General features: G+C 33.8%; 1 protein-coding gene across 1 annotated transcript in view; it reads left to right on the plus strand.

The window, feature by feature from the left end:
- LOC136840061 (uncharacterized) overlaps positions 1 to 14,865 on the plus strand; it is a 1,603,746-nt gene that overhangs the window by 1,555,629 nt on the left and 33,252 nt on the right. The window contains 3 exon segments of the mRNA XM_067106396.1: positions 1,449 to 1,493; positions 3,135 to 3,224; positions 4,665 to 4,718. Coding sequence (XP_066962497.1) covers positions 1,449 to 1,493; positions 3,135 to 3,224; positions 4,665 to 4,718 — 189 coding nt within the window.

A 14,865-nucleotide genomic window follows, 5' to 3' on the forward strand; every position in this document is an offset into this window, starting at 1 on the left:
AAATGTAAAAGGAGCAAGGTGAGATTATGAGGACAGGAGTGAATACATAAAGACGAATGTGACAAGGGATCTCCAGATAAGATACAAGTGGAAATGTCTAACTTAAGGAGCTTTAGAACATGATTGATAAGAGAGGCAGAGTTGACTGGTGCGAGAGAAGATAAAGTCTGAACAACTCAGAGGTGGCGATCCTCTGAGTGTTGGATATTATCTCTTTATACAGGGCAAAACTTTCAGGTGTCTTTATAAGATATATATAAAAACATTAATCAGTTCTTGTCAAGTTAAAAAGACTCACACTGAGAGCTGTAGGGTTTTATAAAATATACAGTATATACACATTAATCAGTTCTTGTCAAGTTAAAAAGACTCACGCTGAGAGCTGTAGGTTTTTATAAAATATATATACACATTAATCAGTTCTTGTCAAGTTAAAAAGACTCACGCTGAGAGCTGTAGGTTTTTATAAAATATATATACACATGTATCAGTTCTTGTCAAGTTAAAAAAACTCACACTGAGAGCTGTAAGTTTTTATAAAATATATATACACATTAATCAGTTCTTGTCAAGTTAAAAAGACTCACACTGAGAGCTGTAGGTTTTTATAAAATAAATATACACATTAATCAGTTCTTGTCAGGTTAAAAAGACACACTGAGAGCCGTAGAGTAAAACAAGTTTATTTGTTGAAATAAAAAGACGCGTCGAGCTAACTGAAAGGTAAAGGAATTTAGATTCAGATGTTTGAAAGACAGTATTTGAAACCATTTCTATGTGCCCTGATATATTTGTTATGCAGTAAATATGTTTGTCCTTTAACAAAGAACTAATTTTTGTTTTTCCCTGAGATATGTACTGATGCCACCAGGAGCTCATGTTCAGTGAATACCTGTAGATCTGTTGAAAACATATTGAAATGTTACCTTTTCTGTGAAATCCACCATCCACCACTTTTATTCACTTTTATTCACGTTCAGTTGTTAACCTTGCACGGCTGGCTGAGAGAGAGAAAGCTCACATACCTAGTTATACAACGGCCAGTGATTTCTCAGTGATGCTGAGTTATTTACCTTAGCAAATGTGTAGACAAGCGGTGTTTGGAAAAGCCTTTGGAGAACAGAAGGCTCCATTTTCTGTACAGCATCGGTCCTTTATGCAAACACTTTCTCAGAATATACAAAGCTTAATTAAATGGGCTTCTTGAGCACAGCTTTGCCTTCTTACCAATCTGCCTAACACGCTCTGCTCAGTGTATCTGTAATATTGCCTTTGCTTATGCCCAGTCGATTTAACCATTCTGTGCCTCTAACTCTTTTGCAGCTCTCTCTCTCTCTCTCTCTCTCTCTCTCTCTCTCTCTCTCTCTCTCTCTCTCTCTCTGACCTTTGTCACCAATGTGTACGTTACTCTGCACCCCAATTGACCAGCCACTTCCTTTTATTTCTAGGTACATGGAAACTCTGGAACAAGACAATTTTCCAGGGAGAAAAACGTAAGGATCTCGTTTGGTCTTTTGATCCTGCACTGGCTGGTATTGATCCTGCTTTTATCCTGTCAAGTTATAACCGAGAGTTTTTGACAATGATTATGATTTCTGAGTTCATTTTATTGTTTTGATTTTAGTCCGTCCATATATATATTTTTTTTTTTTTTTGTCTCGTGTGATGCTCCTTCTCACACTCGCCTGATGTGGGGATTGTGATGTCTTTTCTTCAGATTTTTTGGAGTTTAATCTTTCTTTCTCTCTTCTCTCTCTCTCTCTCTTCTCTCTTCTTTCTTCTCACTTCTTCCATTTTTTCCCCACCCGATATCGTAATTTTTTTTTTTTTTTGCACGCAAAGGAAGGGGAAACTACGCAGTTTCCTACTTTCGTATATTAGTTTTATTTTTTTGTCCTGCAAGTCGATTATCTGGTAGGAAATTGTGCGTTCCTGAGTATACTGTATTTGTAGAGACGTTTATCATCTTTTTATTTTGAGTTTTGTTTGTAGACGGCACGACAGATTATGCAGTCGAATGCGTCTTTGTCTCGTACATATATATATATTGTTTTTTGTATGATGCCAAAGTAACAGTGTTGTGCCATGCAGTCTGCTAATGAAATAGTTAAAATAGATTTTGCAGAGGTTAAAGAAGACACACACTCGTTAATCACTCAGACTAGTGAGATGTTAAACGCATCAGCGGTGCCTGGAACGTGACCCGGGGTCACCACTGAATAGTATTTAAATATTGACACCTTTTTAATTCTGTTCCTTAGCTGAGTAAGTGAAATGCTCGTGACTGAGCCATAATTCATCTTGTCATTTGTCTTGATAAATATCCAGCCAGAATAAATAGACACGGCTATTATCCATACATAGTAAGAAAATCGTATTAATACCTTTTCCCTAATCCCAGGGATTATACCTTTTAATTTCGAAAGTCGTCATAGGAAAAGTATCTTGAAAAGGATTTAATTTTTTATTCTAAATCTGGTATCGGTTGCCTAATAAAACTTGCACGTGCTCTTGTTCAGTATTGCCACAAGAGCCCGTGCTGCCATAAGGCCAGCTTAATTTAAGAGCAACCGAACATTAACAGCAAGTATTATAAAGCTAATTGTAAAGATTTCACATTTCCTATGGCGACCATAAGACGAATTTAGACTAAAAAGATATACCTTCGCTTTCGTCTAGTTTTTTGCATAATTATTAGTTTCATTTATTCAATTATTTATTTTTGCTTTTACTTCTCTCACATATGTGCCCCAATATTACAAGCATCGTATTTTAGTTTCTAAGGTAAATTGTTTCATTGATGCCATGGTTTAATTTGCACTTGCTTGGTAAGCTTATTCAAGCAAAACACACACACAGGCACACAAAAAACGTTGAAGTCAAGAAGTTTTGTTTCAGCTTATGCTGAGACTATTGTTACCTCACACACAGAAAAACATACGTGAAAAAAATATACATATACACATATATATATACCCATTTGTGTCATTCAGTTTTTGCATATGAGCATACACAATTTTCCTCATGATTCTGAAACTAACTCCAGAGACGCCAGTGCTATCTCCACTGAAACTTTTGACGTATGGCAGATTGTCAGTGGACCAATGTTATATCTGTTTCGTCTACTTTTCAAGGGACAACGAAACCATGGAGCTGGAACCTCTCACAGGAGACCACAGATCGAGCACGGAAGATGATGGCCCAGCTGTCAAACGCATATTAAAGTAAGTAAGGGTTTTTAAATGATTATTTAAAGTATGATTTAAAAGAGCACAGGTTTGGAAACGCTACCGAGGTACCACGCCAACTGAGAACCCGGTGAAGGGGTTATGTTATGTACTTCAGTAATGCCTCTAAATCATAGCACCAGATGAGGTCCTCTAAATCATAGCACCAGATGAGGTCTGTTTAGTTATTAAGACCAGGTATAATTGTGGATTGTGAATATAAGTTAATGGCAAAAATATTTTTGAGAGGACTCAAGATACTTGCAGCTTAGATATATTTTGTAGAACTCGGTAAAGGTATTTCAGCAATTAATATGGGTGTTATTAGCTGTACAAAAATCTTAAGCTGTACTTTGGAAGTATCTGCATATTGCCACAGGAAGTAAGTGACTAGGTTAAGCCTTTCAGAACATTCCTTACTGAGTAAGAATAGGAATTAGTAAGAGTTCTTCCCTACTTATCGAGGTAGTAAGAAAGAAGACGGTTATCATTTTTAGATGTACCAGGCAGTTAGGGAGCCACAGTGTTTGTGTTTTTTATATCAAAGACCAACAAGGAGCTGAGATATTTAAATTCACTTACATTTACTAGGCTGCAAAAGTTATCATCTACATTTACTAGGCTGCAAAAGTTATCATCTCAAGGTTTACCAGAATGCACTAGGCTTGTACGTAAATAATTTTGAACTGTGGATTTAGCTGATTGGAAGCATTACTATTAGTCTCTAGATTTACAGTATTTTATAGGAAGAACTTTAAATATGGTATTTCACTCAATTAAACATCCTCATGTGTCAGGTTGGCGTAAGGAAGTCAGGTTGATATTTTAGTGCAAAGTCTCAGCTTACCATACGAAAGAAAGGTTAATATTTTACTGTAGAGGCTTGAATTTCTTTAGCAACTGAGATTGAAGGATATATTTTAGGAGATACTGAGAGTCCTTTAAATCAGAAAGGAAAAGATACTCCTTTGTATGTTTCCTTGTGTTAATGTAAAACGTAATTCCACTTGAGTTAAATCGCAACATAGTCAAAGGCAGGTACAGCCCCCTTTTAGTAATTTTACGTTGAATGTCCCCTTACGGGGTTACCAGCAGAAGATCCACGAGATCAGGGTGGATTGAAGACCTGTTCAAATGTCCATTATGTCCATGTTGTTGTGTATGTTCATGTCCTTTTACGAGAGTAACCTTTTAGTTAATAAGAACATGTAAGCCAGTCTTGCTTATTTTGTTAAGTATTGATTTTTACATTTGAAAGCCTTGTCTCTTTTGTATTTCATTGCTTCAGAAATGTGAGAGTATCTATGTGCAGTTCACCCTCTTGCCGAAGTAGAGTTTGACTATAATCAACATAAATATCTCCGTTAGGACATAGACCCCACAGCCCAAACCATTTCCATCATTGTTGTCATAACCTCATCACTTTGGTTTTGCCAGACACCCAAGCTTAAAGAAAACGGGATCCAAGGTCATCAAACGAGTCTCATTCAGGTACAGCTGGATGTGTGCTTTCAGAGCTCTCTTATCAATATTATACTACTCCACTAGTCTCACTTCTTAGCCCCAACCACATTTAAAGAAAGAAGTATCCCCCATTTCAGTAGAGTTCTTTTGAGCTTAAGAAACACAAGAATGTCTTCTTAGTGGATGTGTATATTTGTTACTTGGTAAATTAAGGAAAACTCCATTAGGTCATTTATAATCAGTGTATCTATCCATATCTATCCATGATTAAAGATTAGTCCAGTTTAACACCACTTTATGATTTGGAGTGAATACTTGTTAGATGGTCTGCATATCAAATCCACCCCTCCCACCCCCACCCCCACCCCACCTACATTGCAATGCCATCAGCATGACAACAATCCACGAAAGTATAGAGAGGATGCAGTTTGGTGTCAAAATGGCTGCTTCTGCCAGTGAAGGCTGTGTGTCATAGCCAAGTTTGTGGCAGATATTTTCCTTGTTTTTTTGGCTCTGACCTCCTTTTGGTGACCCTGTCCTCGCTCGTCTCAGAACCTGACAGACGAGAGTTCCTTGACAAGCAGAACAGCCATATGACGTCCATCTTGCATCTAGGTAACCACCCCTGACAGTAACCAGTAGGAGACACCTACTATAGAGCAGTTTACCTCTCGGGAGCATATGACGTCATATAGGCCGTAACACCCCTCAGAAGCATATGACGTCATATAGGCCGTTTTCACTTCACAGTTGTTTTAGATCATATTCACTTCCAGGATGTCATCTGTCACGCACCTCACAGGTATTCCTCAACCGTGTCGGCATACCGAGTTGTTTTATGTATATTTGTAGTAACTGAGACGGTTAGAGAAGTATTTGTTATGGCAGGGAATATGTACATGACGCTTGGTATAATCATCTCTACCAGTGGATAACATCCTGTTGTTTTGTATACATGTATATATTGTTTGATGTTTTTATAATTATGTTAATATTGCTGTTGCTGTACACAGTATAGTGGGAGAGTGTTCCTTAGCATGACTTGGGACCAATACCTTAGCAAACCAGTTCTCCCTGTAGACATAGATCCTCAATGAAAGAAAATAGTCATAACTGTAGAACCTTAGTTATGAATTTGATTATATATGTATTGTTTCATGTAACCCAGAAGATTCTTACCAATATTTTAGTACGTGGAAATGTTTTTCTTGATATTTGGCAACAAAAGGTACAGCCAGCTTTGATTAACATTGCATAATACAGTCGTATTATCAGAGAAACATAACTCATAGTAAGAACAGATGTATCCTTTCCTAATGTTAATGTTTTTGTATTTCTCTAAAATGTGAAACAAAAGCTGACGATAACTCGAGCATAATATAGAATGGAACAATGCTGTGATTATATCTGTCTTTTAATCATGTTCAGTGTTGTTGTATAGCAAGGCAGCGCCCAATTATGCTGTTTCTGTTTTGCAAACCGCGTTAGTGGCAGTGATTTCCTGTCGTAATTTGTGAAGAACGAACAGGAGACGAGTCTTCGTCTGCAGCTCTTATGCCTTCTGTCGAGGGTGAAGATATTCCTGTTGAATCAAGATTCGTCCGTAAGATTGAACATTTTCTGCCCATTGTTAGCAGAATGGTCATAATGATGTTTTAAACTATTTTCAAGGATTTCCTCACTCGGAAATTCAAGTCATGCATTTTGTTGTGTATATTTTCTTTAATATGATGACAGCAATGAAATGTTGCTGACTCGACCATGCTTTTTCAGGTATAGGAATTCTTGAATATTTTTTTTTTTCAAAATGTAAATCCTAGAAAAATACATTTAAAAGATGATATATTATACCAAACACCTCAAGACTTTGTTTTAGGTTGTATTACTAATCTGTTTATATTGTATTAAAAATAACGTTACATTTCACTAGTTATAGAGAGGTTTTTCTAGAGCACATGTTCGTGGTAAGTTTTATGTTGATGTTTGTTGTACACAAAGTAGTGAGCTTGGTTAATTTACTGTGGAAAAAAATGGAGAGGAAAATAAAGAGTGAAAAATTCTTAGAGCTTCAACTGAAATTCAAGCCAGCTGGATACGGCAGTTTATATTTTTATAAATTATAGCAATTAAAATGGTAATTCAAACTCATGAACGAATTTTTGGGTTATGAACACAACTGTCGGTTTTAAGACGGTATCAGAGTTTTCCAAGCTGGGGACTAGAAAAGTGTTAAATAAATTATGACCTTTTCAGAATTGAAAAACATCAGAAATTAGGAATGATAGATTTTGTAAAACTCACGAGGTGAATGGAAATTGGAAAATAATGTAGTAGAGGTGCGATGTTCAAGGAAATATGTACACATTAATCTTGTTAGTGAAATTGAAGTATGATGTTATTGTTTGGGGAAAAACTGATAAAGAGCTAATCCAGAAATACTTGGAAAAACTTGGCAGTCAAGGTTAACAATATATTCATGTGTGTTTAAGAATAAATAGTAATTAAAATTAGACAACTTTTAGTTAATGCGATAATGATAATAATGCGAAGCCTTTATACATAATATTGTAACATCAAACTCCTTCCTGAATTATCAATTTCTTGACGATAATTGTCTATATTAATGTTATCCTTACACTTGCATGTCCATATGGAGACATTTGTCTGCACTGACTTAGTTTTGAGTACCAGAACTACTTTGTATATATAAGTGGTGTATTTATTCATACTGACTTATTACTATGTAATGCGCACTTTGATATGATTTTGAACATTTCATATTTTGTACCTAAGTGCTGTCTGCGGCTGTAACCTTGAAAGTATTTGAATTACAATGAGCCAAGGTCTAAATACAAGAGGTCAGCCAACTTACAGGTATTGGCAGACCTTTTGTGTACAGACTTCATGTAAAAGCCATCCACAACCGGAAACGGAGTAACTGACCTATTTTTCGGTTTCGCCAGACACGCCAGCTTAAAGATCCCTGACCTTGATGGTAGGAAGAGGGTCTCCTTCAGGTATTATGTGCTTCGACTTTTAATTTTATATTTTAGGTCTAGAAGAAGAATTTACCCTTCTCCCTTAATATTTAAAATGATAGGCATTTTTTAACCTGTTAGAGAATGGGATTATTTTTTTGTGTAAATTTGTTTTCCTGTGTGTGTGTGTGTGTGTGTGTATAAATGTTTGAAACCGAGTGATGAGGTTTAACGTGTGTGTGTGTGTGTGTGTGTGTGTGTGTGTCAGTAGAAACCGGGTGATAAGATTAAGCTTGTGTTTGTGTGTGTTTTTTTTTTTTTGTTTTTAAATGTGTGTAAGTAAAAATTAGGTGATGAGATTTAACGTGTGTATGTGTGTTTGTATGTGTGTATAAGTAGTAATAGGGTGATGAGATTTAACGTTGTGTGTGTGTGTGTGTAAATGTGTGTAAGTAGAAATCAGGTGATGAGATTAAACGTGTGTATGTCTACGTGTGTGTACTGAGAAAAGATAATGACCCAGAATATTTTTCCTTACGTATTTACAGCTTCAGGGAAATATTTTACTTATTTTGTATAGATAGCCTACTAAAATCCCAACCCATTTACGAAAAACTCTTCTTGTATGCAACATATCAAATATATTGCATGAGTCTTTCCACCTCGTATGTAAAGAGCACACACAGACTGTAGACTTTTAGATGAAATGGCTTTTGTCATGGAATTCATAATGAAGGTTTCATATTCTGCAGTGTTAGTGACAGAATACTTCCTTTTTAGAAACATGCAGAAATTGTGTCAATAGTTTCTTCTTAATTTGTGCCTCTAATATTGTTTATAACTCACGAAAGGCCATGCAGTAGGCCCGTAGAATAATATGTTACATTTGATGTTTTATAGATCAGTTGACCTTAGTTTTTAATCTGTTACTACTGAAGTACCACTGAGTTTTTATTCAGTTTCTACTGAAGTGACACTGAGTTTTTAATCGGTTTCTAATGGAGTAACATTGATTTTTAATCAATTTCTACTGAAGTAAAACTGAGTTTTTAATCAGTTTCTCCTGAAGTAACATTGATTTTTTAGTTTTTAAAACCGAGTTTTTTAATCTTTCTGCTGAAGTAACATTGAGTTTTTAATCAGTTTCTACTGAAGTAACACCGAGTTTTTAATCAGTTTCTACTGAAGTAACATTGAATTTTTAATCAGTTTCTTCTGAAGTAACACCGAGTTTTTAATCAGTTTCTACTGAAGTAACACTGATTACTTATTCAGCTAGACTTCTGTGACTTTTTTTTTTTTTTTTTTTTGTTATTTACTGAGGTGACCCCTTCTCTTAATTCATGTCTACCCAGTGACACTACTTTTTAATTCATCTCCGTTCAGTTGATCCTAGTGTTATGCTCACTTCTACTCGGGTGAAGCAACCTTTTTACCTCACTTCTATTCGGATAAACCTGTCTTTTAATTCATTTCTCGTCAGTGACCTTTCTGAAGACGAAAGTCGAGGTGACCTTAGAATTCAAACCCGTTTCTTGTGTCTTTATTGCTTCTAATTATTAATTTCAGGAGACATTTCTGTTTAAATTTTTTTAAGATCAACGTCAGGTGACCTTATTGTTATATAGCTTCATGCATTCTTTTATTCGAAGTGAAAAAACAAGTTCTTGGGTATACGGAACGTGTCTCTTCCTAAAACATGACAGGAAATGGAATATTTAGTGAAACTGGAAGTTTTTGGTGTAGACGTAATTTCTTAATCCATATATGTATGTATATTTTATATTTTTTATCATTTGATGAATAGATCGATTGACAATTTATCTGTAAAACATACACATTTGTAAAAGTATGCTTTTGCTTTTATGTATGGTTGGATAACTTTTATCAGTTGTATTGATGTTTCTTTTTGATTTTGTGTAACATATAATAATATTTTAAATTGTATAATTTTTCAAGCAAAGAATTGATACTGAAAAGTTATATGTATACTGATGATTTTCGTAGGATGCAGATACTTACTTGATGATACACATGGCATACATTGTATACATTTATGTAGACATTTTTGGATTAATTCCGGTACTTTGGTCCTGCCAGACACGGAAGCCTCAAAATCCCTGAACCTGCACCAGAGGGTCTCAAGAGAGTATCTTTCAGGTACATTCTTTTTGTTTTCTTCTTCTTGTTTTTTATCTTTCGTTCTTCCAGGATCATTCTTTCTCGTTTTTATCTTTTTAATATTAAATAAGGAATTCTTGAACTGACATCATAATCATACCGAGACAGGGTATCGAAGTAACCTGTGTTGCATAGGCCTCTGATAACTAAATTTTTTTTTTTTACTTCATTATTATGCATTTTAGAATGCCGCATTTTGTAACTTATCCAGACTGATTTGTGCTTTTTCATTTTACCTTTCATTCTATTTTATGCATATTTCATTGTTATTTAGTACATGAATTCTTCACTGCTTTTAATCTTTATGCAAATTCACATTTAGTAAGCAGGAGTATTTTGTAGCCAGATGTATAAGTAATGCTGTAGTGTAGGATGTAGAAATTAAGTTCTGTAGACCCACAAAGGAATCGTTAGCTGTAGATGAATGAAAAGATGAACAAGACATCTTAATTCGACGGTGAAACTTGTTCCTCGTCTCTTAGCAAGAACAGGAAAGTATATGTTTAGCAAAATTAAAATTGCCTGGGCTTAAAGAATTTTGGTCGGTGTGAAAGGTAGGACTGAGCCCTAACTTTACATAGAATATAAAATGGTCGAATGTGAAAATATGTTAAGTAAACTCTTTTACACTTTGCCGAAATTAACTAGATGAAAACATGTGAGGTATGTCTCAAATCTTGTGAAGTTTGAAATTGGGAGAAAATACGAACAAGCCTCATTTTATATAATTAAATTTCAGTTGAATTTAAGTACACAGTACATTATATAATATATGTATAAATATACATATATATACATATATATACACATATATATATTAATTAATCAAGAGCTTGCTTACCTTTGATGATAATTAGATTCCTTTTTTTTCGGCGAGCCGTATGAGAGCTGTTAATCAGCTCAGTGGTCTGGTTAAACTATTTCAATAATAATAATTATCTACGAAATTCAAATGAATTGCATGTCAGCTGATGCAGATCAGCTAATCTCTTAATGCAGTGGCAATATGCTTTTTGCATCAAATGAAAAATTAAATATTTATATTTCTTACTTATCACAAATAAAGTAGATTTGTATTAATTCTTTTATCTGGCTTCTATTTAGGAATTTATTTGTTTTGATTTTAGGTCATAAATCAGGAGTTACTTATATTCTGTTATGGGTGGTCACAAATTTGGCAATATTTATAATATATTATGTCAGGCCACAAATTAAGTAATATTTGTATAGGTCTTGTGTCAGATCACAAATTAGACAATATTTTGTGTTATGTCAGGTCACAAATCAAACAATATTTCGTACTGTATCAGATAAAAAATTAGACAATATTTATATAAATTGCATTATGTCAAGTCGCAGCTTAGCCTGTAGTTATATTGTACAAAGCCAGGTCACAAATTCGTATCAGGTTACAAATCAAACAACATTTACCAGGATACGTACTGTATCAGATCAAAAATTAGACAATATTTATATAAATTGATTCATGTCAAGTCACAGCTCACAGCTGGTTACAAATCAAACAACATTTACCAGTTATATTGACAATATTTATATAAATGAGTCAGGTCACAAGTTCGTTATCTGAGCCAGGTACAAATCAAACAAACAACATTTACCAGGATACATACTGTATCAGATCAAAAATTAGACAATATTTATATAAATTGCATTATGTCAGGTCACAGCTTAGCCTGTAGTTATATTGTACTAAGCCAGGTCACAAGTTCGTATCAGGCTACAAATCAAACAACATTGACCAGGATAGCTTTTATTTTAATTCCACGTCTCTGCTTTGACTCGTTCAGACACACAAGCATCAAGCGACCTGAACCAGAAGGCATCAAGAGAGTTTCTTTCAGGTACAGAAGAACAACGTCTTTGTTAATGAATTTTTTCTCTTTTTGTCTTTAAAGGTCGTTAGAAATTAGTCTCTCAATTTAGCTTTGGGTTCCATAAAATCCTCGTTGTTAACAATGGTTCAAAGATCCCCCCATTTCTATGGTAATTCCATATGTTCGTGTTGCCATTGATTCCACAAGTTTTTTTTTATGATATCAGAACTGCCGGAATGCTGGCGTAACATAAAAATAAACCAATCTGTTAGAAAAAGACAGTTTTGAAATAAGACTCTTTAAAGACAGTTTTACAAACAATACATTCGTATTAGTGTTCATTAAAACAATTTTAAAATTACATTTTTAAAACATTTTACAAGATTACATTTTTTGTAAGAGTTTTACAAGAATACATGTTTTTATTAGTGGTTATTAGTAAAGTAGGTTTTTTACCTGGGAATTTTTGTTTTTTACCTGTCCAGTCGAAAATATGACCTGATTTGCAGACCAACAAAATTCAGTTATTGCCATTACCTGGACTTGTGAAACTGATGATAAACCTACCGATTAAATTTCTTATTGTGCTAGCAATGGCCTGGAAGCGATCGGGAGTTGGAATAAAATGTGCTGCTATTCGACTAGTATTCTTTTGTAAGATTTCCTCAATGGATGGGGTGACACGTCAGCAAGCTTTCCGTGATGTGAAGAATTATTAGAAGTTAGTATCCAACGTAAAAGTATCATTTGAAGAGAATTATTATATTTCCTTTCAATCCCATGAATTATAAGAATGAGAGTGATGGAACTGAAAAGAGGGAACGGCTAAATTGCGAGTATTATTGGGTTTGTGCTCGATAATTGTTATGCACGACCAGTTGACATTTTCTCATTAGTATTTAAGATTAAACACGTTCACAAATCATGGTTATGCTGAGGCAAAGGAAATTTGTCCCCTTAATTTGAAAAACGTAATTACTTTGAAGCTCTGCATTTACTAACTTACTGAGACTATGCAACAAGCATAATTTTTTTTTTTATTTGATATTCTTTCGTTCCTCTAAAGTAATTAGTTACCAAGGAGTAAGTTTAATGTCAAAATTTAGATGCTCATTCAAGCACAGATGTTCCGTTGGTTCATTGTTAGCACAATATTAATGTATAACGACAAAACCCAATTTTATTTTTTGTTCCTTCACATTATAAGTTGTGGTTCTACATGCTGTAAATGTATACATACACAAATACATACAGTATAATTTGCTTAAGTACCCCATAGCTGCATTACCAATTTTACTGTAAAAAATAATTATTTAGAAATGTATTTTTCCGTCTTTTTCAATTTTGACCTCCATTATTTTGCTCTGTGTTAATGATTGTTTTATTTAAGGTTTTAGCAAGTGTCAAGGATTCAAGAGATATCATCATGTTATTGATGTTATTCATAATTCACTGAGGATATTTATATTTTTAATGATGAATGTTTGCCATGTAAGTATAGGTAATCGTGGGTTTCAGTTTATAGTGAAATATGTAAACTTTATGATGTGGCATTTTGTGCGCATGCGTTACTGAAAGTTTCTCTCACAAGTGACCCGACAGAATGGAGATACGTGTTAGAACAACCTTATGGCTTAAACACAAGGTCTTGAAAGTGGAGTGTGACAGCTTAAAGTAATGTGCATTAGGCTGCAAAATTTATGATGCCTCGAGATTAAAGTTAAGATGATGAAAGGGTTAATGTTTTGAGGCAGCTTAAAAGCGTAGTCACTAATTTGTCAGATCGTGGCCCTCAAAGAAAGGTACAGTTATGTATATTTGTAAATGCTTCGTGTGATAGCTGGAAAGTAAGGTTAAAAGTATTAAGAATAATTACAGTTTTAGTGTGACGGCAGTGAGCGTCAGAGAAAGCTGACTGTTTTGGAATGACAGTAAAACTTGTACTTGTTAGGTTAGGCGTTTGTCATCTGGTTGATAGTTATTGCATGTTATTTCTCATTTAGTAAAACTTCACAATATGTCAACACTACAGTAACTTTAAAGTGGCAATTGTATGTTAAGCTATATTTTTAACTTGGTATAATTACAGAAATTATACCAAGTATAATTTGGTATAGTTACAGTGAAAAGCAATGGATTATGTTGCGTACTTGACAGTTGCTGTAAGCAACATATAGTACTTTTCATGTACAAAACCTTTTTTTTTTTATTATTTATACCTACAATAATCTCTTGCCAACCACTGGGGATGACGTTTGTGAGCTTATATCCTTGCAAAAAAATATATTATATATATATGTATGTATGTATACAGTATATTATTATATATATATATATGAATGTATGTATGATATTACACTTTCATAATTTGTAAATGTATACAGCACCCGAAAAATTTTCACAGCCCATACTTAACCAAAAATGTCTTGGTTCCTTCAGACACACGAGCTTTAAGAGGCCCGAGCCAGATGGCGTAAAAAGAATCTCCTTCAGGTATAAGGAAAAAGTTATTCATTTTATCTTTGTTTTTATTCTACTTAAATAATACTTTTACCTTGAAACGTTATTCAAGACACACTTTACAGAACATAGATAGATATCTTTTTTTTATTGTATTTTAAGGAAGCCCTTATTAACAGCGAAGGTTTTCGTGTAAATATGTCTGTTTTTAAGTAATGTACCTAACTCTTACAAGCTTAAAATAAATCCGTATGCTTTATTTTTATTAGATATAAATTTCTTTATCTCAGAAGAACATATTTTAATGTGATAGATTTTTTGTAGCCACTGTTAAAATCTTATAGCCGTCTTATGATTTTTCTAACGTTTTTCAAAATGGTTTCTAAACATTTAAAAGTTGTTTATTGTCTGTACTTTTAATATAGTTTTTATTTTTAATATAGTGTCGGTTTTCTTTAATTCAAAGTTCCAACTAAACCAACAGATGACGTAAAGATTATTATAAATCTCTAATTAATTATTATAAGACTCTAATTATATAAATGTATTCTTTCATTGATAAATTTATTTTGCTCTGGTAAATCCATAACTATGGCCTATTTTTAAAAACACAGTTGCATTCCTCGCAGCATTATTTTCACTTCAAATTAATTAAGGTAACACATTGCCTTAATGCTAAATTCTGATATAATATATTTTAACATTTACACTTTTTAAAAC

Source organism: Macrobrachium rosenbergii, chromosome 7 (genome assembly GCF_040412425.1).
Source record: "Macrobrachium rosenbergii isolate ZJJX-2024 chromosome 7, ASM4041242v1, whole genome shotgun sequence".
Lineage (NCBI taxonomy): Eukaryota > Metazoa > Arthropoda > Malacostraca > Decapoda > Palaemonidae > Macrobrachium > Macrobrachium rosenbergii.